General features: G+C 49.9%; 1 protein-coding gene across 1 annotated transcript; it reads left to right on the plus strand.

Moving 5' to 3' along the window:
• The first annotated feature begins 6,443 nt into the window (after positions 1 to 6,443).
• On the plus strand, positions 6,444 to 10,184 carry LOC143975725 (E3 ubiquitin/ISG15 ligase TRIM25-like). The gene has a single exon (XM_077478226.1). It carries the CDS (start codon positions 6,479 to 6,481, stop codon positions 8,735 to 8,737), a length of 2,259 nt encoding a protein of 752 aa, XP_077334352.1. The 5' UTR covers positions 6,444 to 6,478; the 3' UTR covers positions 8,738 to 10,184.
• Positions 10,185 to 24,364: the final 14,180 nt, after the last annotated feature.

The raw sequence follows: 24,364 nt of genomic DNA on the forward strand, positions 1-24,364 counted from the left end.
GCCGCAAAGGAGCGAAATGCCTTGACTCTCTTGTTAGGGGAGTTTAACCCTTTAACATTGAGTGACAAAACATTCAGGGGGGCCATGTTCTTTTTAATGGAGGAATAGGCTGATATACCCACGGGGACGCACGGGCTGCCCAGCAAAGGAGATAAAAGGAAAAGAGAGAGAGAAAGAAAGCAGAGAAGCAGACAGAGAAAGAGAAGAAGGAGAAGAAAAATGCATGTAAGGCGTATACATGGACCATCATACTATAACACGTCAGACTAAACACGCCCGACAGAAATGTGCACCGTCTTCCTGGCCCCAAAATCAGATCAGGGAGAGGGTGTACTAAACTATAGGGGGGAGCAGTGACAGCTCTCCGCCGAACACCGGGACATATGTTAAAACATGTTTGAGATCGTTGTATCATACCATCAAGTAACCATAACATATAAATGGGTGTGATAATCGAACAAATGCAAAAAATAACATAGCATAATAAAAACAACCACAATAAAGCTCCCCATAAGGGGTGAAAAGGCGTAAGGGGGGAAGGGGGAGGGAAGAAGGGGAAAAAGGGAGAATGGAGGGGAAGGGAGGAAAATGAAGGGGGGATTGGGAAAGAAGAGGAAAGGGGAAAGGAGGGGGGAGGGGGAGGAAGAGGAAATAGGCATATTTGGTTACTATTTTAGGAATAGAGAACCTTAGTCAGATTACAATTAACTAGAGAACAACGGGGACATGTGTCAAGTTAACTCCCTATATCAGGAGAAGGCAAAATACCGAAGCACACCAAAGGACAGGTGAGATGCCATGTCCAGATATAAACCACTCAACGGGGTACAAATACTTTAGGACTGACATAACTTGCAGCCTCAGGGCGTAAGGGGGTACCCTTACGGATTGCTGATGGAGTCGGAAAGTCACGTAGACCCCTCTTGGGTGTAGCCGCATAAGGATATGGACCTGGTCGGGCTGGAGTACGTGGGAGGACTGTGTCCAGAGGTTGAACTGGAGGCGACAGATGTAGCGATTCCAATAAGTTCTGCAGAGCTTCCGGAGTTGAAGCAACGTGTTGCTGACCTTTATAAAAAAACTGTAAGGCGAAAGGGAAGCGCCACGTATATTTAATTTGTTGTTGAGTGAGAATTTGCAAGTGCGGCTTCATAGCGCGTCGTTTTGCAATAGTAAGGGGGGCCAAGTCAGTAAATAATTGGTAAGAATGTCCCTGGAAGGTGAGGCTATCCTTATTGCGGGCAGAAGCAAGAAGTTGTTCCTTTGTTTTGAAAAAGTGGAATTTGATAATTATATCTCGTGGGGGTCCGTCCGTTTGGCGACGGGTAAGGGCCCTGTGAATTCTGTCAAATTCCAACCGTTCCACCGGAATTGAGGGCGAAAGTTCTTGGAACAACGCAAGCGTGAATGCATGTAAGTCATCAACTGATTCTGGTATTCCCCGGAGGCGCAGATTCGACCTGCGGGAACGATTCTCTGAGTCCTCATACCGGGAAAGCAACATGGCGTTTTCTTCACGGAGTGATGAAAGCTCTAGTGCATGTTCACGGAGTGTTAACTCCATATCATCAGCACGGGTCTCAAGATCAGCCGTCCTCTGTCCAAGTTCCCTAATCTCCCTTGTAAGTTTATTGGTAATCTGGTCAGAGGTCGCTTTAAGAGCCTTTTTTAGCATTGTGTCCATATGCATTAAGAAGTCAGCCTGTGACATACCTGCTGAGGAGAGGTTAGGAGAGTCATCTTGCGCTAGAGTGTTTTCCTCATCCTCATCGCTGTGCTGATCCTCCGAATGTGAGGGGCTGTCACACTGCTGCTGCTGCGCTCGTTGCTGTGCTTGAGCCTGAGCCTGAGCTTTCGCCGCCATCTTGGAGGAGGCCCGGGCGAGCGCCTCCTTGATCGGTTTTGGCTTTGTTTTGCCTCGATGGCCGGTGAGGACCATCGCCGGATGTGCCTGAGAGGAGCCCGCTGCAATCCCGGTCGATGTGAAGCTGGGATCTCGCTTTAGGAAGCAGAACGAGTCCCGGGTATACGACGGTGAGTGCGGAGCTCTAGTGAGGAACGTCCATCACGTTGAGCTTCGCGCATGCGCCCACTAAATTCTGATCTCAGTACCAGTCTAGCTGGATTGCATTGTGTTCTGCTTGACCATAGGTGAATGGTGTCACCTCTGGCGGGTGTTAGAACGCAGTCCAGTTAGGTGCATTGAGTGCAAATTCTTTCTCAGAACCAGCCCAGTGGGAGTGTCATCCTGCTGTGCATTCCGGGAGAGGGCACTTAAGGTGCTGACGTCACACGCTTCGGGGGTTTCCGGTCCAGAAGTGCTTTCTGTCTGTTTGGTCCTCCTGACCAGCCCCCATGGCTCTCATGGCCTGGGGTGCGGATCCACCCAATTCCGAGTCTCAGGGCTGGCTGGCCCGAGGCAAAGTAACTGGAAGGAGGATTCGGAGGTGGTCCCGTGCCGTCTCAGTTTGTGGAGAGGCCCAGCAACTGGAGAAGCATCCAGGGGAGGACTGTTCGGGAGAAGGCCACATGGAAGGCTGGCTTCTCAGAAAGAACCTGGAGGCATAGTTGAAAGACCCCAAGTGAATCTGGTCTCATATGGTATCGCCGGACCGGCTGCAAGATACTGGTACCGTACGAGGGTTCTCTAAGTTTGTCTACAAACTTCAGTTATTCAAGTGTTCTACACCAAGTCTGTGGCAGAGACTTTATTGAAGTGTTTGCTTTGTCTGAGCAATCTATCGGCTGCTGGCCTGGTGAGAGGAGGACTATCCGATAAGGGTGAGGATCCAGTTGTGAATGGCTATTCTCTGGATTTCCTAATGTGAGAGACTCTTTTCTATTTGACTAAGTTCCAAGAGTACCTGGACTTTCCACCTAAACCCTCCAACCCTTATTGGAGAGACGGTGTTTTGTTGATTCCTTCTTGCACATAAAAATCCCTCAAGCGGATCTGGTGTCGGTCTCTGCAGTTCTTGGGCCATCTACCTCGGGAAATCCCTAGACATACACGAGGTCAAGAAGATAACGGTAAGCCCAAATCAAATCCTTCGGGGGTCAGTGCTACACCTGATTGAGGTGTGAAATGTTTTACACTCGTATTATCTGAGAGTGATAGTTAAGGGGAAATGAGGAAGATATAGACGGTCCCTGGAAAGCTGCCACTCCCTCGGGCACCTGCCTGGGGCACCTTGTGGGTAATCCGGCTCTATCCGTATGACTTGTGTTATTGCAGCCAAATACATCAACTTTGTGTTCCTTTGTCTGTGAAATGTTCTAATGATATGAAGGAGAATTCCTGACACAACGTTCCCTCATCTTATTACATGTCCTTTATGTAGCGCCGGTACTCCTAACGAGTACGCTCTATGTGTTTAAATTTCGTTTTTTGCTTAAAACTGTAGTAAGTTTTGGGGTTAATTGTGCTAAACTGTACTTTGGCATCAGTTTGCTGGGCTCTATAGAAGTTCTGCCTGGTCATAGGTGGGGTTGTACACCTGTGGGAGGCTATAGAACGCAGTCTGGTTGGACGCATTGGGTACCAATCTCTATCAGGGGGCCAATCAGTGGGCGCGTTTGTCTCACTGCGTAATCCGGGAAAAGGTACTTAAGGTGCCGAAGTTCTGTGGTTCTGGGTCCAGAAGTTGTTGCTGACTCCGTGGTCCTGGTCCTCCTGACCAGCCCCCGGGCGCCCTCATGGCCTGGGGTGAGGATCCATCCATTTTACGAGCCTCAGAACTTGCTAGTTCGAGGCGCAGTAACTGGAAGGAGGATTCTAAGGTGTTCCGGTGCCGTCTCGGGTTTGGAGAGGCCCAGCGACTCTACACACGACCAGGGGAGGACTCTTCAGTAAGAGGGCCACGAACAAGGATGGCTGATCGGTAAGAGCCTGGAAGCTGAGCTGCCATGGACATCGATTAACTCCACAATTATTACGGTATCGCCGGACCGGCTGAAAGATTCTGGTACAGTAAGAAAAGTTCCTACTTCTATCTTTCCAGTTCTAACAAAGTTTCCAACCAAGTCTTTGTGTGAGACTATGAAAGGCCACAATTACCTGTTGGCTGCTAAACCCAAAACTTAAGGATTTATCCAACAGATAAAGAATCCAGTTGCTGTTCCCTGGATTGTGTACAGAGAGAGAGACTTTTATTGAAGTCAGCAGTTCCAAGTACCTGAGCTAAACTTTACCCCGATACCCCGATACCCCCTACTCCCAACTTAGAGACTGAGTTTGTTCAATCGTTTTATGCAAAATAAAAATCCTAACAAGGAATCCAAGTGTCGGTCTCTACAGTTACTGGGTTATCAACTCTGGGAACCCCTAGACAAGGACAGCGAGTACGAAACCCTGGGAACCCCTAGACAAGGACAACGAGTACGAAACCCTGGGAACCCCTAGACAAGGACAACGAGTGCAAAACCCTGGGAACCCCTAGACAAGGACAACGAGTACGAAACCCTGGGAACCCCTAGACAAGGACAACGAGTACGAAACCCTGGGAACCCCTAGACAAGGACAACGAGTACAAAACCCTGGGAACCCCTAGACAAGGACAACGAGTGCAAAACCCTGGGAACCCCTAGACAAGGACAACGAGTACGAAACCCTGGGAACCCCTAGACAAGGACAACGAGTACGAAACCCTGGGAACCCCTAGACAAGGACAACGGGTACGAAACCCTGGGAACCCCTAGACAAGGACAAGGAGTACGAAACCCTGGGAACCCCTAGACAAGGACAACGAGTACGAAACCCTGGGAACCCCTAGACAAGGACAATGAGTACGAAACCCTGGGAACCCCTAGACAAGGACAACGAGTACGAAACCCTGGGAACCCCTAGACAAGGACAACGAGTACGAAACCCTGGGAACCCCTAGACAAGGACAACGAGTACGAAACCCTGGGAACCCCTAGACAAGGACAACGAGTACGAAACCCTGGGAACCCCTAGACAAGGATAACGAGTACGAAACCCTGGGAACCCCTAGACAAGGACAACGAGTACGAAACCCTGGGAACCTCTAAACAAGGACAACGAGTACGAAACCCTGGGAACCCCTAGACAAGGACAACGAGTACGAAACCCTGGGAACCCCTAGACAAGGACAACGAGTACGAAACGCTGGGAACCCCTAGACAAGGACAATGAGTACGAAACCCTGGGAACCCCTAGACAAGGACAACGAGTACGAAACCCTGGGAACCCCTAGACAAGGACAACGAGTACGAAACCCTGGGAACCCCTAGATAAGGACAACGAGTACGAAACCCTGGGAACCCCTAGACAAGGACAACGAGTACGAAACCCTGGGAACCCCTAGACAAGGACAACGAGTACGAAACCCTGGGAACCCCTAGACAAGGACAACGAGTACGAAACCCTGGGAACCTCTAGACAAGGACAACGAGTACGAAACCCTGGGAACCCCTAGACAAGGACAACGAGTACAAAACCCTGGGAACCCCTAGACAAGGACAACGAGTACGAAACCCTGGGAACCCCTAGTCAACGACAACGAGTACGAAACCCTGGGAACCCCTAGACAAGGACAACGAGTACGAAACCCTGGGAACCCTTAGACAAGGACAACGAGTACGAAACTCTGGGAACCCCTAGACAAGTACAACGAGTACGAAACCCTGGGAACCCCTAGACAAAGACAACGAGCACGAAACCCTGTGAACCCCTAGACAAAGACAACGAGCACGAAACCCTGGGAACCCCTAGACAAGGATAATGAGTATGAAACCCTGGGAACCCCTAGACAAGGATAACGAGTACGAAACCCTGGGAACCCCTAGACAAGGACAACGAGTACGAAACCCTGGGAACCCCTAGACAAGGACAACGAGTACGAAACCCTGGGAACCCCTAGACAAGGACAACGAGTACGAAACCCTGGGAACCCCTAGACAAGGACAAGGAGTACGAAACCCTGGGAACCCCTAGACAAGGACAACGAGTACGAAACCCTGGGAACCCCTAGACAAAGACAACGAGCACGAAACCCTGTGAACCCCTAGACAAAGACAACGAGCACGAAACCCTGGGAACCCCTAGACAAGGATAATGAGTATGAAACCCTGGGAACCCCTAGACAAGGATAACGAGTACGAAACCCTGGGAACCCCTAGACAAGGATAACGAGTACGAAACCCTGGGAACCCCTAGACAAGGACAACGAGTACGAAACCCTGGGAACCCCTAGACAAGGACAACAAGTACGAGCTGGAGGATGTAATCGGTAAACCCAGAACAATTCAGCAGCTCCTTCGGGGATTAGTACTACATTTATTGTCCCCAGATAGGGAGATTATTGTCAGGAATCCTCCCATGTATTATCTGTGTTCTTCCATATAAGAATAAATCTCAGCCTCGCCCTGAGACGGAATGTACCAAATTGGTCACACTGGTTAATGAGTGTCAGAGACTTTCACCATTGCACTGTCATTCTCTCTTCTGCTCTCAGCGATGGCGTCTGCAAATCTGAGGAAGGAGCTGGAATGTTCCGTCTGTCTGAACATTTATACAGATCCTGTAATGCTGAAATGTGGACATAACTTCTGCCGGGACTGTATTGGTCGTGTGTGGGATACACAGGAGGGGTATGGAGGATATTCCTGTCTTGAATGTAGACAAATCTTCCAGAAACGTCCCGTCCTTCAGAGGAATCTGAAACTACGTAACATAGTGGAGAATTTCCAGCCCACCCATCCGGATCAGGAGGAGTCCGGGGTCTTCTGTACTCACTGTATTCACACTCCTGTACCTGCTGTCATATCCTGTCTGCATTGTGAAGCTTCTCTGTGTGACAATCACCTGAGAGTCCACAGCAAGTCACCAGAACACGTCTTATGTGACCCCACCACTTCCCTGGAGAACAGGAAATGCTCCGTCCATAAGGAACTACTGAAGTATTACTGCACTGAGGATGAGACCTGTATCTGTATGTCCTGCAGGCTGGATGGAGAACATCGGGGGCACCAGGTGGAGACTCTGGATGAGGCCTCTGAGATGAAGAAGAAGAAACTGAGGAATGTTCTGCAGAAACTGATGACAGAGAGAGAGGAGATGGAGAAAAGAGTCCAGAGTCTGCAGGAACACGGGAGGAAAGTACAAGGAGAAGCAGATGATGAGACAGAGAGAGTCACTGTCCTGTTCAGAGACCTCAGGAGACGTCTGGAAGACCTGGAGAAGAGAGTCCTGAGGGAAATCTCCGGGCAGGCAGAGCGGATCTCCGGGATAATCAATGATCTGGTCCAGGATCTGGAGATAAAGAAGGAGGAGCTGTCCAGGAAGTTGCGTCACATTGAGGAGCTGTGTAACGTGACGGATCCACTGACTGTCCTACAGGAATCGGACACAGGTGACTTGTGTGATACTGAGGATGGAGATGATGAGGACAGAGAGAGACATGATAGACTCCTCCATGATGGGGGGGATCTGGATGTGGGGGGGATCTCACACACATTACACACAGGTTTATCTGATATCATGTCTGGGGTAAATGTAGAGAAATGTCCAGGCACACATGTCTATCCACATTCTACTACAAAGGGCGAAGGTCACATCAATGCTGAACCATCCAGGGGACCTCCCCAACCCTCCCCCACCATACAACCATCCAGGGGACCTCCCCAACCCTCCCCCACCATACAACCATCCAGGGGACCTCCCCAACCCTCCCCCACCATACAACCATCCAGGAGACCTCCCCAACCCTCCCCCACCATACAACCATCCAGGGGACCTCCCCAACCCTCCCCCACCATACAACCATCCAGGGGACCTCCCCAACCCTCCCCCACCATACAACCATCCAGGGGACCTCCCCAACCCTCCCCCACCATACAGCCATCCAGGAGACCTCCCCAACCCTCCCCCACCATACAGCCATCCAGGGGACCCCCCCAACCCTCCCCCACCATACAGCCATCCAGGAGACCTCCCCAACCCTCCCCCACCATACAACCATCCAGGGGACCTCCCCAACCCTCCCCCACCATACAACCATCCGGGGGACCTCCCCAACCCTCCCCCACCATACAACCATCCGGGGGACCTCCCCAACCCTCCCCCAACATACAACCATCCAGGGGACCTCCCCAACCCTCCCCCACCATACAACACTCACACCTCCAGGCTGGAGGACCAAATATTGGGGCTTTACAGCAAACATCGGGGGTGTCGGGGGTTACAGACATATTACTGGATGTGAGGACAGCTGGTAATAATCTACATATATCAGATGACAGGAAAACTGCATCCTTCACACCATCACATCAGAATCTCCCAGAAACACCAGAGAGGTTTGAGGATTGTCAGGTGATGAGCAGTCAGAGGTTCTCCTCAGGGAGACATTACTGGGAAGTGGATGTCGGGGGGTCAAGGTACTGGATAGTCGGGATGTGTTACCCCAGTATAGACAGGAGAGGATGTCAGTCATGGATTGGATATAATAAGAAGTCCTGGAGTTTGGAGGGGGAGATGTTGTTTGATAATCATCTCTCAGTGATACATGACAGTAATAAGACCCCATTACCCGGCGGTGTCTCCAGTGGGAGAGTCGGGATAGATCTGGATTATGAGGCCGGGCGGATCTCCTTTTATGATCTGTGTGACCCGATCCGACATCTCCACACCTTCACCACCACCTTCACTGAGCCCCTCCATGCTGGGGTATGTGTATGGGGAGGTTGTATAAAGATATGTGGGGGGAATCAGCAGTGAGAGATCTGCCCAGAGACATCACAAGGTGGATGATCTGATTGGTGATTGGTGGAATACTCATCCAATAGGAGGAAGCAGAGGACAGGAAACATGAGGGATTTATTTATAAAGCTGCAGGTTCCGGGGCCGTCATCTTCATCCTAAACCTCACTTCACTACCTAGTGTGTCACTGACCAGGAACAAGCATGCAGGAGGTCAGATTGTTCAGCCTTCACTGGCTGCATGCTTGTTCTGGGTCAGTGACACACTACATAGTGTAGCCAGGATCAGGGTGACGGCCCCGGGGTCTCCACCATCACTGTGTATCTATAGCAAAAAAAATTGGATGGAGTGGGGGAGGGTTAGAACCTCTTTTAGGTTTTTACTGAGATCCAGGGCTCCATTAGAGATCTTCCCTCACTTCCTGTGTCAATGACAACACCAGACAGGAAGTGAGGGGAACTCTCCAACAATAACACAAACAGATATAGAAATCCTTTTCGTTAGTAGAGATGGGGAGGAATACAACCCCTATTAGACCTTATTTACTGTCTGTGTCCTTGTTGTAGATTTCCCTTCATTTCCTGTCTGATAAAATATTGTCACCAGGACAGGAAGTGAGGGGAAATCTCTCTGATGGAGCCCCGGATAGCAGTACAAACTTGACAGGGGTTCTAATCCTCCCCCACTCCATCCAAATCTAGAACAATAGGATTTGTCTAGACACACACTTTAATATCCTCAATGAGAATTCCTACATTTCTGTCCTCACAGGTTCCTTTACATGACCAATCCATGGGTCTGTGATTGCTCCTCCCCCTCACTGTGATTGGCTGTGATGATTATCACTATGAATACAGCCAGCGCTAGCCTTGTTCATATTGGATATGATGTAGAGGGGGCGGGGATTGTGGACAGGTGACGGGGAGGGGTATATAGTCTCAGAAGGTGGAAATCCTTGACTCTGTATATGGGAATATTGATTAATGATTGGATATAGATAGAATGATGGGAGGGATCACATGATTTACTAATGATGAGATGACATGACTAAGTGCTTATATGCTAATGTTAGGTTCTTTATATAATAACAGGTTCTCTGTCTAGAAGGACTTTACAGAAAGATGTTATTAGAGGAAATTGTTGTTCTCGGGATCCTTGGAAGGTCTTGTTGGGGAACATAGAGACAGTTGGTCTCCTTCTTCTACAATGAGGGATTTGGGGGTCTGGAGGTGGGACAAGCTGATAAGGTGTTCAGAGATAACAGAAATGAATGTCTCTTGTAATGAATGATGTGCTGCTTGTACAAATTCTTCAGTGAATGATTCCATCTGTAAAATGTTGACGTTCCCATCCCAGTATTTCCATGTGTAATCTGATCATCATCTCTATCCCCAATACTTCTATGTGTTATTAATGAAAATCTGCAGAACATTTTAATAAAAATCTGTTATTTTACAAAGAAAAGTTTATTGGGAAGAGAAGACAGCAGAGAGGACGGTGCGGTCCCTTCATCCAGAACACAGATTGTCAGGAAGGGTGGAGGAGGGGTGTGTGGTGGTATCAAGCAAAATCCGGAGCGTGAAATAACGTTATTATTACTAACAAATAAGACACACTTATATCACACCTATACCAAACATATAATATATACATTGTATACTCCCCCTACAGAATGTACAGGAAACACCCCTCCATCCTGAGCTCCTAATGGTTACAGGGTAAAAGGAGGCAGAGCTCTGCAGTACTGTGCAAGACCAGAGAGGTTGGTGCAGTTCCACATCTCACCTCTAGTGGTTACACATTCTTCAAACCAGTGACTGTATGATGAATTGCAATGTACACACAGAACTTAGAGCAATGTACACACGGAGTATAGAGCAATGTACACACAGAGTATAGAGCAATGTACACACAGAGTATAGAGCAATGTACACACAGAGTATAGAGCAATGTACACACAGAGTATAGAGCAATGTACACACAGAGTATAGAGGATAGAGCAATGTACACACAGAGTATAGAGCAATGTACACACAGAGTATAGAGCAATGTACACACAGAGTATAGAGCAATGTACACACAGAGTATAGAGCAACGTACACACAGAGTATAGAGCAATGTACACACAGAGTATAGAGCAATGTACACACAGAGTATAGAGCAATGTACACACAGAGTATAGAGCAATGTACACACAGAGTATAGAGCATTGTACACACAGAGTACAATATGTCGGGTGAACAAAAAGGCCTTTGAGAGTAAGGATAAAAGAGCATGTAAAAAACATCATTAGTGGTTTTCGATAAACATAGTGTATCCAGACATTTTAGCTCCCACCATAACAAGGACCCCACTCACCTCACCTTTTGGGGTATAGAATCATATAAAAAACACTGGAGAGGGAGCCATGAAGTGAGGACACTCAGCCAAGTGGATATTTATTTTAGATACATTTACCCCCCAAGCCTTGTATATAGACTTTGATTTAAACTCTTTTATCAGTGATTTTTAGCAGCTGCTGATCTCCGATTTTAGTCACTTGACTTGTAGGAATGATTTTAGTCGATGTTATCGGATTTCACTCAATCATCTTGCAGTACTTATTGTACTTTGACATTCTATGTGTGTACATTATATAATAACATATATATAAAACATGTGTGTTGCCTTGGACATCACTTCCGGCATCCGGCATAGCTGACCCCAATCGGGTAACTTGGAATTGTCATCCTGTTTTATAATATCCAATTTTAATATTTCAATTATTGGGATTAAATATAAAATTTCTTCCATGACAACAAGCTACAAAGTACCGAGTCATTGCAATAGACCCCCCCATAATGCCAACAAAGGTTTGCCCCGACCTAGGGGGGTATATTGCTAGTGATTAGCAGTCCTGTGTAAAAAAATGGAATTTTGATACTTTTTATATCATTTTTTAAGTAATTTTATTTTCTGTTTTTAAATTTGGGATTTTGTGATTTATGTGATTTATGTGCGATTTTTAAGGCATTAGACGGCAATTTTCATCTAAGCAGACACTTGCCATTTACCTAGTTTTCTTGGCGTAATTCCCCTCCCCCTCTCCCCTTCCCCCTTCCCCTCCCCCTCCCTCTCTTGCCTTGAGCTGGGTTTTTAACCACTTGGGACCCGCGCTATAGCCGAATGACGGCTACAGCGCGGACCTCCGTTTCTATTGACGTCGTCCCGTGCACGAGCGGCCTGCGCGCCCCCTGAGGGGCGAGCACAGCGCACTCTGTGATCGGCGAGTCTATGAGACTCGCCTGATCACCGATCCGTGCAAGGGATCGATCCCGACCCCTTATCACGTGATCAGCTGTCAGCCAATGACAGCTGATCATGTGATATAACGGAGCCGGTAATCGGCTATTATTCCTCCTCACGCTGACAGCTCGAGGAGAAAAAAAAAAGGCGATCACCGGCCAGCCCTGCCAGTGCCCACCTGCCCTCTGCCAGTGCCCACCTGCCCCCTCATCAATAAAGATGATAAAAAAATAAGTGCCCCCCGTCAGTGCCACCCAGCAGTGCCCATAGTGGCACCCAGCAGTGCCACCCAGCAGTGCCCACAATCTGCCTCAACAAAGGTGCTGCACCCCAGTGCCACATATCCGTGCCCATCAGTGTCATCTACCAGTGCCCAGCAGTGCCGCCCATCAGTGCCCAGCAGTGCCACCTATCAGAGTCACCTATCAGTGCCCATCAGTTCCATCTATCAGTGGTACCTATCAGTGCCTCTTAGTGCCACCCATCCGTGCCACCCATCTGTGCCATCTTATCTGTGCCCATCTTTGCCCATTGGTGCCGCCTTATCTGTGCCTATTAGTGCCGCCTTAACTATGCCTATCAGTGCCCACCAGTGCAGCCTATCAGTGCCCACCAATGCAGCCTATCAGTGCCCACCAATGCAGCCCATCAGTGCCCACCAATGCAGCCCATCAGTGCCCACCAATGCAGCCTATCAGTGCCCACCAGTGCAGCCTATCAGTGCCCACCAGTGCAGCCCATCAGTGCCCACCAGTGCAGCCTATCAGTGCCGCCTCATCACCGCACTTCAATGAAGGGGAAAAATTACCTGTTTGCAAAATTTTATAACAAACTATTAAACATGATTTTTTTTTTTTGCATCTTTTTTTGTTTGTTTAGCAAAAAATAAAACTCAGAGCTGTAATTAAATACCACCAAAAGAAAGCTCTATTTGTGGGGAAAAAATGATAAAAATTTCATTTGGGTACAGTGTTGTATAACCGCGCAATTGTCATTCAAAGTGCATCAGCGCTGAAAGCTGAAAATTGGTCTGGGCAGGAGGGGGGTTTAAGTGTCCAGTAAGCAAGTGGTTAATAATGTTACTGTTAGACATACGAGGGGAACTTAAATTTAAATCTAGTAGCAGCCATTGATAAATCACCGCTATAGTATTCAGACACACGGAAAATGGCCGCGGGTGTAGCTCAAAGAAACCTCCCATATGAATTCTAGTCGAGGGATGACTTTGGGAAAATGGTTGATGATCGGGCGCACGAAAAAATGGCCGCGGGTGTAGCCTGACCGTTCGGAAACGATGGGAAAATGGTTGATGATCGGGCGCACGAAAAAATGGCCGCGAAAACATATGGATTATATTTAATGTCATCTTTTTATACAAATTTCAAAGTATTCCTCACAGTACCCGGGTCTAGCATGATATTTGAATGTATCAATAACCTACCAAAAAACAGGAGAAAAAAAGAAAATATTTCCGGTCTCATAAGACAGAAGATCTTTTGGACTGAGGGGCTCGTTCTTCTACTGGGACGTTTCCGCCATTTTCTTTTCCTGTAGCGGCCGGGGCTGCAAAGAAGAGAAGATGATAAGTATGTCTTATGTAGTATAAAGTAACATTTGAAGAGAACTCGGTACCATAAAGCCAAGTTTGTACATTTTAAACATTTATATCTTTTTTTTTTTTTACAGTTTATGCGATCATTGTTTTCCAAAAAAAACATGTGACACAAAGTGCGCCCAGAACACCGGAGTCATACAAAATGACGGGTTTACTAAATAGTAAGAACAACTGAATACGCTTTATTTCAGGCTGTCTTTCTGGAACTCACAGGGCTGTCTGAAAAGAGCAGGTAGGGAGAATGATAAGTCTCTCCCCTGGGCCCTTGGACTGTATGAATTCAACTTGAGCTGTTGAACTCTGTAAACCAGTTTATTTTTTTTTATACACGGAACATAGAGAAACATACACACAGAGCATAAAGCAATGCACACACGAAACATAGAGCAATGTACACACAGAGTGTAGAGCAATGTACACACAGAGGATAGAGCAATGTACACACAGAGCATAGTGTGTATACCGCTCACAAGCACAAAACAAGACGACACTTGCTTAGCTGCTCAACAAGGACTGATTTACTAGAACCAAAATGACAAGTATTTACAATACAGTAGAAGGGGATGTCCCCCCTCCTGATCATTTATTCTAACAATACAACTGTAGCCAGATACAGAATTAACATGAGCTAATAATTATCTAAATCAACACTCAGACTAGTTGACTGAGAGATAAGACTTTTCGGCTCCTAGCTCACTAACAATTTAATACACATTACCATAAACATCAACACAGGGTTAAGTAGCACAAACAACAATGTGTGGAATACTCTTACAAGCCAGACTAGACTCATTTACATTATGTTATGTTGATCAGCCAGGGTATGCCCACCGGGGTGCCCAGAAAGTTCCACAGCCCCGGATACATGAAGTACATCACACCCCCCATTTCTAAATGCCCCGCCAAGATCCAGCTCAGATCCAGGTTACAAAGCGGCACATCTTCAGCCCAAATAGTATAAAAAGTTACTAATAGAAAGATGGGGGTAGTCGGGGCAAAATGGGCAAACGCTGCATTAAGCAGATCTGGAGGAGCAGCCGGGCAAGAAAAGTTCTCTATCCCCGGCTGGTGAAGGTGGGTCTCCACAATCTGTAAGACAACGTCCCCTCAGATGTACCCCTGTTCTGGGGGCTTCCTGGCTGCGTAATCCCAGTAGATACTCCCAGCCAGTCAAAGGGATTCAGGACCGGCTCTCCTCCATGCCCCGACTACTCCGAAAAGTAGATAAAATCTGCGGTCTCCTCCATGGGCCATAATCAGAGGGTAGAAGGTGTAATAGTCATTTTGCTGTATGCACACAGCGCCATCTACTGCTGTGCTTCCAATAAGCACCCATTTCCATCTTAATGATATAATACTTTAGGCTTACCTTCCAACCCATTCATCCCAATGACCAGACATCCCCAATGTGACCGACACCCCCATCTCAGCCTGACTGCTCCTCAGCCAGACCCCTCTGGTTCCCCAGTAAAGATCCATCACCAGCATTCTTACATTCTCCAAACGGTCATCATCTCTTCCCTCCTCGCACCTCGACCAAAACTTTATTTACCTTTCCACAGGAAGCCACGCCCTGGAGGGTGTGCCTCCAACAGCTGAACACCTCCCACAAAGGCTGTGACCTCACAGTAGTAACACAGGATGTGAATGCCCATATAAGGACAATACAATACAGAAGAAGGAACCAATCACAGACATGTCTACATTCATATAGTCAGTGACACAAACTGACTAAATGCTTTCAGTGATGGAAACCATACAAAACCAATGAATGATGACTATAATTCCACTGATAGAAATCCTTAATATACATTGTTCCAGAGAATAATGTATACCTGGATTATTCTACACCTCCTTGTGGATGGAAGGTTATCCACAGATGTGCGCTGCCCATCTCCATGTGGTGATCAGACACAGCAGAGACAATGAGCGCACATCCGCCTACAACCAATCCCTGCAGAGCAAGAATATGCCCCCAGACCATCGTCTGTACAGTGTACAGGGACCCTTTTGCTGGCGGACATACCCCCACTCCACAAACACCTTTTTCCCAATCCCAAGAGGTTTTCCACTACCTAACGGATCTCACCCAGCGTCAGTCTGCCCCAGTCAGCTCTTTTAGAGAATGAACACAGGAGGACTCTTATGACAATACATATAAAAATACATATAACATTTTCCACAACAGGTATCCCTTGTTTAACATGGAAAATACATTTTTCAGGCTGGGGAATGAGTCTTTAGTCGGGCCAATACCGAACAGATATGCTTCTGATGTGTTTCAAGATTGGGAGAGTATATCAAAATATCCCCTAAATATACAAGCATGAAGAGACCCAACATGTCCCGGAAAATGTCATTCATGAAGTTCTGTAAAAGACGGCTGGTGCATTCCTGAGGCCGAAAGGCATGACAAGACATTGGTAATGACCATCCTTGGTGTTAAAGGCCGTCTTCCATTCATCGCCCGCACGGATTCGCACCAGATTATAGGCTCCCCTTAAATCCAGTTTGGAGAAGATTTTGGCTCCCTGGATTGGAGAGAACAACTCTGTGATGAGGAGGAGAGAATACCGATTGGGAACAGTTATTTTATTCAGACCTCTGTAATCAACACAAAGTCGCAGTCCTCCATCCTTCTTCGGGACAAAGAAGCCTCCTGCTCCTGCGGGAGAAGTGGAGGGACGGATGAAACCCTTAGCGAGGTTTTCCTGGATGTATTCTTGCAAAGCAAGATTCTCTGGTTCAGACAGTGGAAAGACTCTCCCTCGAGGAGGTGTAGTGTCAGGCAAGAGGTCAATGGGACAATCATAACTGCGATGAGGAGGTAAAGGGTCAGCAATCCCTTTAGAAAACACATCCCGAAAGTCCTTATAACAAAGCGGAATCTGTTCCATTCCCACTTGACAGGTAGCAAGTTGAACAAGGTGCTGGATGCAGCTCTTTTTACACTGATTGGACCAAGCCAGAATATCTCCTGTTGGCCAGTCAATTACAGGATTGTGCTTCTGAAGCCAAGGAAGGCCTAGGATCAAAGGAGTGGATGGAGAGTCAATGACAAGACATGAAATCTTCTCCCAATGCAAAGCCCCCAATTGTAACTGGAAAGGGTTGGTGGATTGGAGCACTAGGTCTTGTGAGAGAGGCCGATTATCCACGGAGATCAGGCGGACTGGGCAATCTAGAGCATGAGTTTCCAGGGACAAAGAGGTGATCAGAGTCTTATCAATAACATTCTCAGCTGCTCCAGAATCCACCAAGGCCAGCAGTTCATGAGCCCCTGTCCCAAAGTGAATGACAGCGGGTAAAAGTATACGATTGTCCCCCTGGGGAGATGAGAGTAGACCTAAGGTGACCTCCCCGCAATCACCTAGGTCCTGGCGTTTCCCGGACGTGTAGGGCACAAACGGAGCATATGACCCTTCAGGCCACAGTATAAGCCGAGTCCCATATTACCCCGGTGTTTGTGTTCCTGGGCAGATAACCGGGTGGAGCCCAACTGCATAGGTTCTTCCTCAGATTTGGCACTGGAGGTGGAATAATCAGGTGGTAAGGAAGGTATATAGTTTCCCACAGCCATTGTTTGTTCTCGCCTCCTCTCTCGCTGGCGGCGGTCAATTCTAATGGCTAGACACATAGCCTCCTCCAGTGAGGCTGGGTAGGAGAAGTTGACCAGAGCGTCTTTAATAGCATCTGAAAGGCCAATTCTAAACTGGCTGCGGAGAGCGGCATCATTCCAGCCAGATTCCGGGGCCCACCTGCCAAACTCTAAACAATACATTTCAGCTGTGGTAGTTCCTTGTTTTAAAGCGGAGGTCCACCCTAAAGTGGACCTTCCGCTCATTGGAACCCTTCCCCCAAATTGGCACCTTTCAGGGGGGAGGGGGGTGCAGGTACCTGTACAGTACAGGTATCTGCACCCACTTCCGGCGTAGATTCTGCAGAAGCTACGCCCCTTTCCACAGAATCTACACCCCTTTCTGCAGAATCCACGCCCCTTTCCGAAGGTCCCCCGCTGCCTGCTGGGAAACACACGGATCCCAGGGACAGCGGGAACCATCCTTATTGCGCAGCGCGACTCGCGCATGCGCAGTAGGGAACTGGGAAATGAAGCCAAAAGGCTCCACTTCCTGATTCCCGTACCCAAGATGGCGGCGGCAGCACCCGAGAGACGATCGAGAGATCGGCTTCGGGTGCCGACATCGCGGGCGCGCTGGGCGGGTAAGTGTCATTATTTTAAAAGTCAGCAGCTGCAGTATTTGTAGCTGCTGGCTTTTAAAAAAGAAAAAACGGCGGAACTCCCGGCGGACTCCCACTTTAAGTTACGCAGGGTGGATTCTGCAGTAGCAGCATGATCCGGATCATCATATAGCAACCCGAGGGCTTCAAAGAAGGCATCTACTGTTAGCAGGGCTGGATGGTTTGGTTCCAGGTTGAAGGCCCAGGCCTGGGGGTCACCCTGTAGTAGAGAGATAATGATTTGAACCCTCTGAGTTTCAGGGCCAGACGAGGATGGCCTCAACTTCAAATATCATTTGCAGCTGTTTTTAAAGTTGCAAAACCCTTTATGGTCACCGGAAAACCGGTCGGGCAAAGGGATTTTTGGTTCCGATGGAGTTTTTGTAGCGGTGGTAGTGGAAGGAGATTGCACCTTGGTGAGCTCTGTGGCCATTTCCTGAGCTTGATGGGATAAACGGCAAAGTTCTTGTGTAAACAACGGAGCCTGTTCAGGATTCATGATAGGTTTCCCTTTATGTACGGCTCGGGATAATGTCAGGCTAGGAGCAGATAACAGGTAACAGTTCAGGTGTGCTGATTATACAAAGAGTTCAAAGAACAAGAGCGCATACCATGAGCAGGTCTAAGCAGAGCAGGTCAGCTGGGACTTGTAGTTCACCGCTGCAGATGAGGATACTAGAGTAGAATCAGGCAAAGCGTAGTCTAGGCAAGCTGGGTCATACACAGGTAGATCAGAGTCCAAACGGTACCGGATCAGCCTTCTCCTTACCCTTTCCTCCTTTCCTCTCTCCTTTATTACCTATTTTTCTAATATGTTTTTGGGAGATTTACTCATGGCATAAATTAAAGTCTACCTTACCTTTCTTAGTTTTAATCTTATCTCTCTCCTACTCATTTCTAATCTATAGGATCCCCCATCTCATTTCCCCAAGGCCTCCATATTGTTTTGAACTCTCTAAGACTCCCCCTTTTTACATATACTGTCTTCTCCTTCCATATTAATTCACTGATGACTTGGATCCATTCACTCACCAATGGGGCCCTCTCCGCCGGCCATCTTTGTGCAATTATTCTACGCGCATTGGAATAGCGCTGACGTTTCTTATATTAGGAGGGCGGGGCCACCCATCACCTGACTCCGCCCCCTCTGACGCTGGTGAGGGGAGCCAGGGATTCCCTAATGACGTATGGGTGACCCCGCCCCCTCTGATGTAACGGAAACCTGCGTTACATCAGAGGGGGGTGGGGTCACCCACACGTCACTAGGGAACCCCATAGCTTTCCTCACCAGCGTCAGAGGGGGCGGGGTCAGGTGACAGGTGGCCCCACCCTCCTAATATAAGAAACATCAGCGCTGGGCTCTCTGCAGTGTCTCCGCAGAGGAGACAGAAGAAGGATGTATGGACAACGCTGGACTGAGAGATCCCCCGTCGCTGGATATGATCATCCATCGCTGGACCCCGGAGATCCGTCGCTGGATGGTAAGAGTGGATTAGCACCGCTGGAATCTTTTTTTATTTTTAATAAAGGAATTTTTCAAAAGTGTGTTTGTCTTATTTAACCATTTTTACACTTTCTTTGTGAAATGGTAGGGGTACTTTTGTACCCCCTTACCATTTCAAACAGGGGGGGCTGGGATCTGGGGGTACCCTTGTTAAAGGGGGCTTCCAGATTCTGATAAGCCCCCCGCCCGCAGACCCTCACAACCACCGGCCAGGTTTGTGAGGATGAGGCCCTTGTCCTCATCAACATGGGGACATGGTGCTTTGAGGGGTCACAGACCCCCAAAGCATCCTCCCAATGTTGAGGGCATGTGCCCTGGTACGGTTCAGGAGGGGGGGCGCTCTCTCGTCCCCCCTCTTTTCCTGCGGCCCGCCAGGTTGCGTGCTCGGATAAAGAGTCTGGTATGGATTTTTAGGGGGACCCCCACGTCAATTTTTTTTTTAATTTGATGCGGGGTTCCCCTTAATATCCATGTCAGACCTGAAGGGCCTGGTAATTGAATTTAGGGGAACCCCCATGATTTTTTTTTTTTTAATCAATGAATGAATGAACGTCCGTTTTTAAAACTTTTTTTTGCATTGATCCATGTCCCCTGGGGCAGGACCCGGGTCCCCAAACACTTTTTAGGACAGTAACTTGCATATTAGCCTTTAAAATGAGCACTTTAGATTGTGAACATTCGAGTCCCATAGACTTTAATAGGGTTCTAAAGTTCACACGAAGTTTAGGTCTGTTCGCAGGTTCTGGTGCCAACCGAACAGGGGGGTGTTCAGCTCATCCCTAATCCCCATCTCAAGTATGAAAACGCAGAAATCCACCTCTATCCTGACTTTTCAGCAGATCTACAGAAGAAGAGGAAAACCTTTCAAGACATCCGTCGGCCCCTCAGAGAAAAGGGCCTGCCCTACAGTATGTTATACCCCAGCCGGCTAAGAGTGGTACACGCTGGTACCACCAAGTTCTTTGACTCCCCGGAGGAGGCGGACTCCTGGTTCTCTACCCTGCGGTAAACTCTTCCCCTTGGATGTGGCTCATAGTGCCCGCCTAGTGCAGCATTTTGTCCTGAGAGGTCTTTCCTTTTTACCATAGGTATAAATGTTCTCCTGCCAACTACTGTCATTATTTTTTACATCCTGGAGTAAACGGAGCAATGAAGACTAGAAGAAGGTTTACACCTGTGGACGTTGTCCCCCCTCCCCCCTTTTTTTGTTCTCTTTTTCTTGTTCTCCCCGAGTCTGTCTCCAGCTCCAGTACTGTAAGTCGCACTTCCCAGGTAATTGGGAGGTTGAACTACCTAGTTCTTCTTGCCCTGCGCTAAGTTTTGGGCACGGACTGTTCCGGTTTTTTGTTTAGGGATGAAGCTGACCCGTTCCAATAGTTCTGGGGGGTTGGCAGGGGTTGTTTGCTTGCTGCTGAATTATCATACTTTGATACTACTTACTTATATATATATGAAGGTAATATTGTCCATGTGTGGGTGTTGGGTGTCCTATCCTATTGGAGGGGTGGCGGGCTGGGGGGTAGGGGGGCAGAGCAGATTGCTCTCCCCCTTCCTCTGGTGGGCTACCCTGTTATGTATATATCTGCTAGATGGAGCTTAGATTGGAGTCATGGAATGTGCGTGGTCTTAATAGTCGTTATAAGAGAGCGCTAATGTTTAAGTATCTACAGGCGCACAAGCCGCACATTCTCTTCCTCCAAGAGACCCATCTGATGGGCAGCAGACACTTGGCCCTCCGCAGGAGATGGGTGAGACAGTCCTTTCACGCCACATATTCTAATTATTCTAGGGGGGTGTCCATTCTTCTGAACAGATCCCTTAATTGCCAGGTTGAACAAGATCCGGGGGGAGGATTTGTCATACTACTATTGGCTGTGGAGGCCCAGATGTTTGCGTTTGTGAACATATATGTTCCGCCCCCTTTTCCAACATCGGTGCTTCATGCGGTGTGTGACAAGTTGGCTGCTCATACGGTAGCGAGGCTTATCTTAGCGGGTGATTTCAATGGCATACTGGATCGGACTCTAGACACCTCCAACCCAACCAGACTGCCGGATCCAGATCTGGGACACTGAGCCACGGCCTTGCAGCTCATTGAGGTGGAAAAATCCACAGGTGCAGCGCTTCTCCCATCTGTCTGCGGTCCATCGCTCGGGCTCCAGAATGGACCTGGCCTTTTGCTCCCCGGCTATGCTTCCATATGTAGCCTCGGCAATGTACTTGCCATGCGGGGATATCAGACCATTCCCCTCTAGAGGTCATTCTGCAGCTTTGAGAGAGGGGGAGCAGAGGGGGTTGGAGACTTGCGCCCCGCTGGCTGCGAGATGAGAGGGTGGAGGAGAGTATGCGGGGTAACATTGATCAGTATTGGGTCTGTAAAGGGAAGCCCGGAAACGCAGGCTAGACGTAGGTGCAGGGCTGGCATGACAAATGCTAGGTAGCCCCTTATAGGGTTAAACTGCAGAGTAGAAAGAGGGAGGGGTGGAGCGGCAGGAGAGAGAGAGGAGAGGGCGGAGCGCCATATAAGGAGGGGGAGGAGCTGAAACAGGAAGCGTGGGTCACAAGTGTGGAAGTTGCCTGGCTGGAAGGACGCACAGGTACAGCGCGGGCTACACGGAGGCATTGCGGGCGGGACGGGTGTTAATTTTGGCTGCCAGGGACTTCGGGAGGACATTGCCTACAATGGGGGACATGGAGGAGCTTTTTGAGCGGCTCCGTGCGGCGGCGGGAGCGCGAGGGACGGACTGGCTGCAGGAGCAGGTGGCGGCCATTACACGTGCGGCGGCGGGGGGGCCTGTAGAGGGGGGGGATGCCACACCACGCGCTCGGCGGTCCAGGCCTCCGGAGCGCTTCTCTCCTGGCCCCTCCACCAGAGTCCAGCGCCCTACCAGGAGCCCGATAGCGGACCCGCCGGCCCCCCCCGCGAAACGGTCATCTGCGGGGGCTAGGGGGGGGTCCGGGCGGAATCCTTTTCATGGGCGGGGCTCGGGGAGTGGGGGTTTGGAGCCTGCGGTCACCCCCTCCCCACCGGCGCGGTCAGTTGATGGAGGGAGCACGGTTCCCCTTGCGGCCGCGGTGCTGCCGCCGCACGGGGAGACACGGCGGAGGAGTTCCAGAGCCACACCTGCGCGTATGCTACCAGACGCGGCGGGCAGGTCGGAGAGGAGTGGAAGCGGAGCCATGAGGGTGGACGGGAACAGGCCTACGGGGCCCGCACGGGTGCGCAGTGCGGGTGCCTTGCTCGGCAGGATGGTTGGTCGGGCCTATTGCAACGACGGAGCGTCTACCAGCAACGCTGCTACACCCCCGGGCTGCCCAGCGGCCGGAGGGTCTGCGACGCCTATGCCATCCGCGGCAGATGTGCGCTCCGAGGGGGAGCTGTCGGGTTCCGAAGAGGAGGTCCTTGGTCGAGTGGAGGCGGCTGGAGGTTCCGGAGGGTCGGCTGACGGGAGGGGACCCACGCAGCCAGGTAAGGGGCTTCACTTTCATGCTAATGTTTTGCCTGATGATGTGGGGTGTCTGTCAGGGGGAGTGGTTGGGAGCGGGGCGTGGGGCCGCGCGGGGGTGGTGCCGCGGGAGGCGGGCGGGTTGCCTGCCTCCGGCGGGACCCAGGAATCGTTGCAGGCTTTGTTGGGGGGTTTGAAGGATCTGCTGCAGAGGTTTGCTGACGGGGCTTCTGGGGGCCCCCCGCAGGTGGCGCCTTGGGTGGGTGGTCTGGGGTCTGGGTCCAGTTCGGGTTCACTTTTGGGGGGTGGGGTGCCCCAGGGAGGGGGTGCTTTACTAGGGCCAGGGGATGGGGCATTCGGGTCGCTGGCTTTGGGCTCGCCCTCAGGGTTGCAGGCGCCGGTGGCCGGGACTGTGGAGGTAAGTTCGCAACAGGAAACGCCGGTGGCGGGAGCATCCTCGGTAAGTACGGGGGAGGAGGTGGCAGCGAAAGAGGCCGCGGCTCGGGTGGATTTGGTTCGGCTTGCCGACGCGGCTAAGTGTGAGGTTTATGTCTGTTATGAAGGGCCGTTGGGGGCGCATCTCAAGCAGGAGGTAAGGGACAAGATCAAGAAGGGTGAGTATGTGGAGATCTTTTCGTTGCTTCCCCTGGAGAAGTTCAATTTGGACAGGGTCAAGCCTGATAGCTCTAAGAAGGACGATGAGGAGAAGAGGCGGTATCGGCTGATACCGCGGACCTTCCCTAATGGGCTGCAGGCGTTTGCCATTTTGGCCAGCGTGATTGGCGAGACGGCGCCGGAGCACTGCTCGGCTCTGTTTTGTTACATGGACGCTATCGGGGAAGCGCATAGGGTGTATGGGGGTACGGCTTGGCTGCGGTACGACGAGCAGTTTCGGCAGCGGCGGGCGGTGCGGCCTGATATTCGGTGGGACCACAAGGATATCAGCCTTTGGATGCGGTTGATGGCGTCGGCGCGGACGCCTTCGCAGTTTTTTCAGGGGGGGGCCGGGGGTACCCCCGCCTCTGGACTTCCGGCCGGAAAAAAGATGGGCGTGTGCTGGCAATTTAACGAAGGGGCCTGCAAGTTCGGGGGGTCCTGTCGATTTAAACATGAGTGTTCCGGTTGCGGAGGCACTCACTCCCTCTCCCGTTGTTTTAAGAGGGGCAAGCGTACTGGGGACCCTGCGTTCAAGGGGAGCAACCCCGGTGAGGGTGGAAAGGATGCGTCCTTTTCTAAATAGGTATCCGGACAAGGGGGCTGCGCGGGTGCTGGGGGAGGGGTTTGCGGTGGGTTTTCGGATTCCGTGTTCGCTGGAGGTGGCTCCCCCGGTGGCTAGGAACTTGAGGTCCGCCTTGCGGCATCCGGGGGTGGTCAGCGACAAATTGGCTAAGGAGGTTTCCTTGGGGAGGATGTGTGGACCGTTCGTGGAGCAGCCTTTGCCGGTCTTGGTGGTGTCGCCGTTGGGGGTGGTGCCTAAGAAGGAACCCAACAAGTTCCGGCTTATCCATCATCTGTCCTTCCCAAAAGGGGGGTCGGTGAACGATGCTATCGATCC

The sequence above is a fragment of the Lithobates pipiens genome, unplaced genomic scaffold (assembly GCF_037356315.1).
Source record: "Lithobates pipiens isolate NorthernLeopardFrog02 unplaced genomic scaffold, aLitPip1_a1.2 Scaffold_13, whole genome shotgun sequence".
Taxonomy (NCBI): Eukaryota; Metazoa; Chordata; class Amphibia; order Anura; family Ranidae; genus Lithobates; species Lithobates pipiens.

Excerpts from the sequence above, each read along its gene's own strand:
- LOC143975725 (XM_077478226.1), top strand. The coding sequence starts at position 6,479 with ATGGCGTCTGCAAATCTGAGGAAGGAGCTGGAATGTTCCGTCTGTCTG.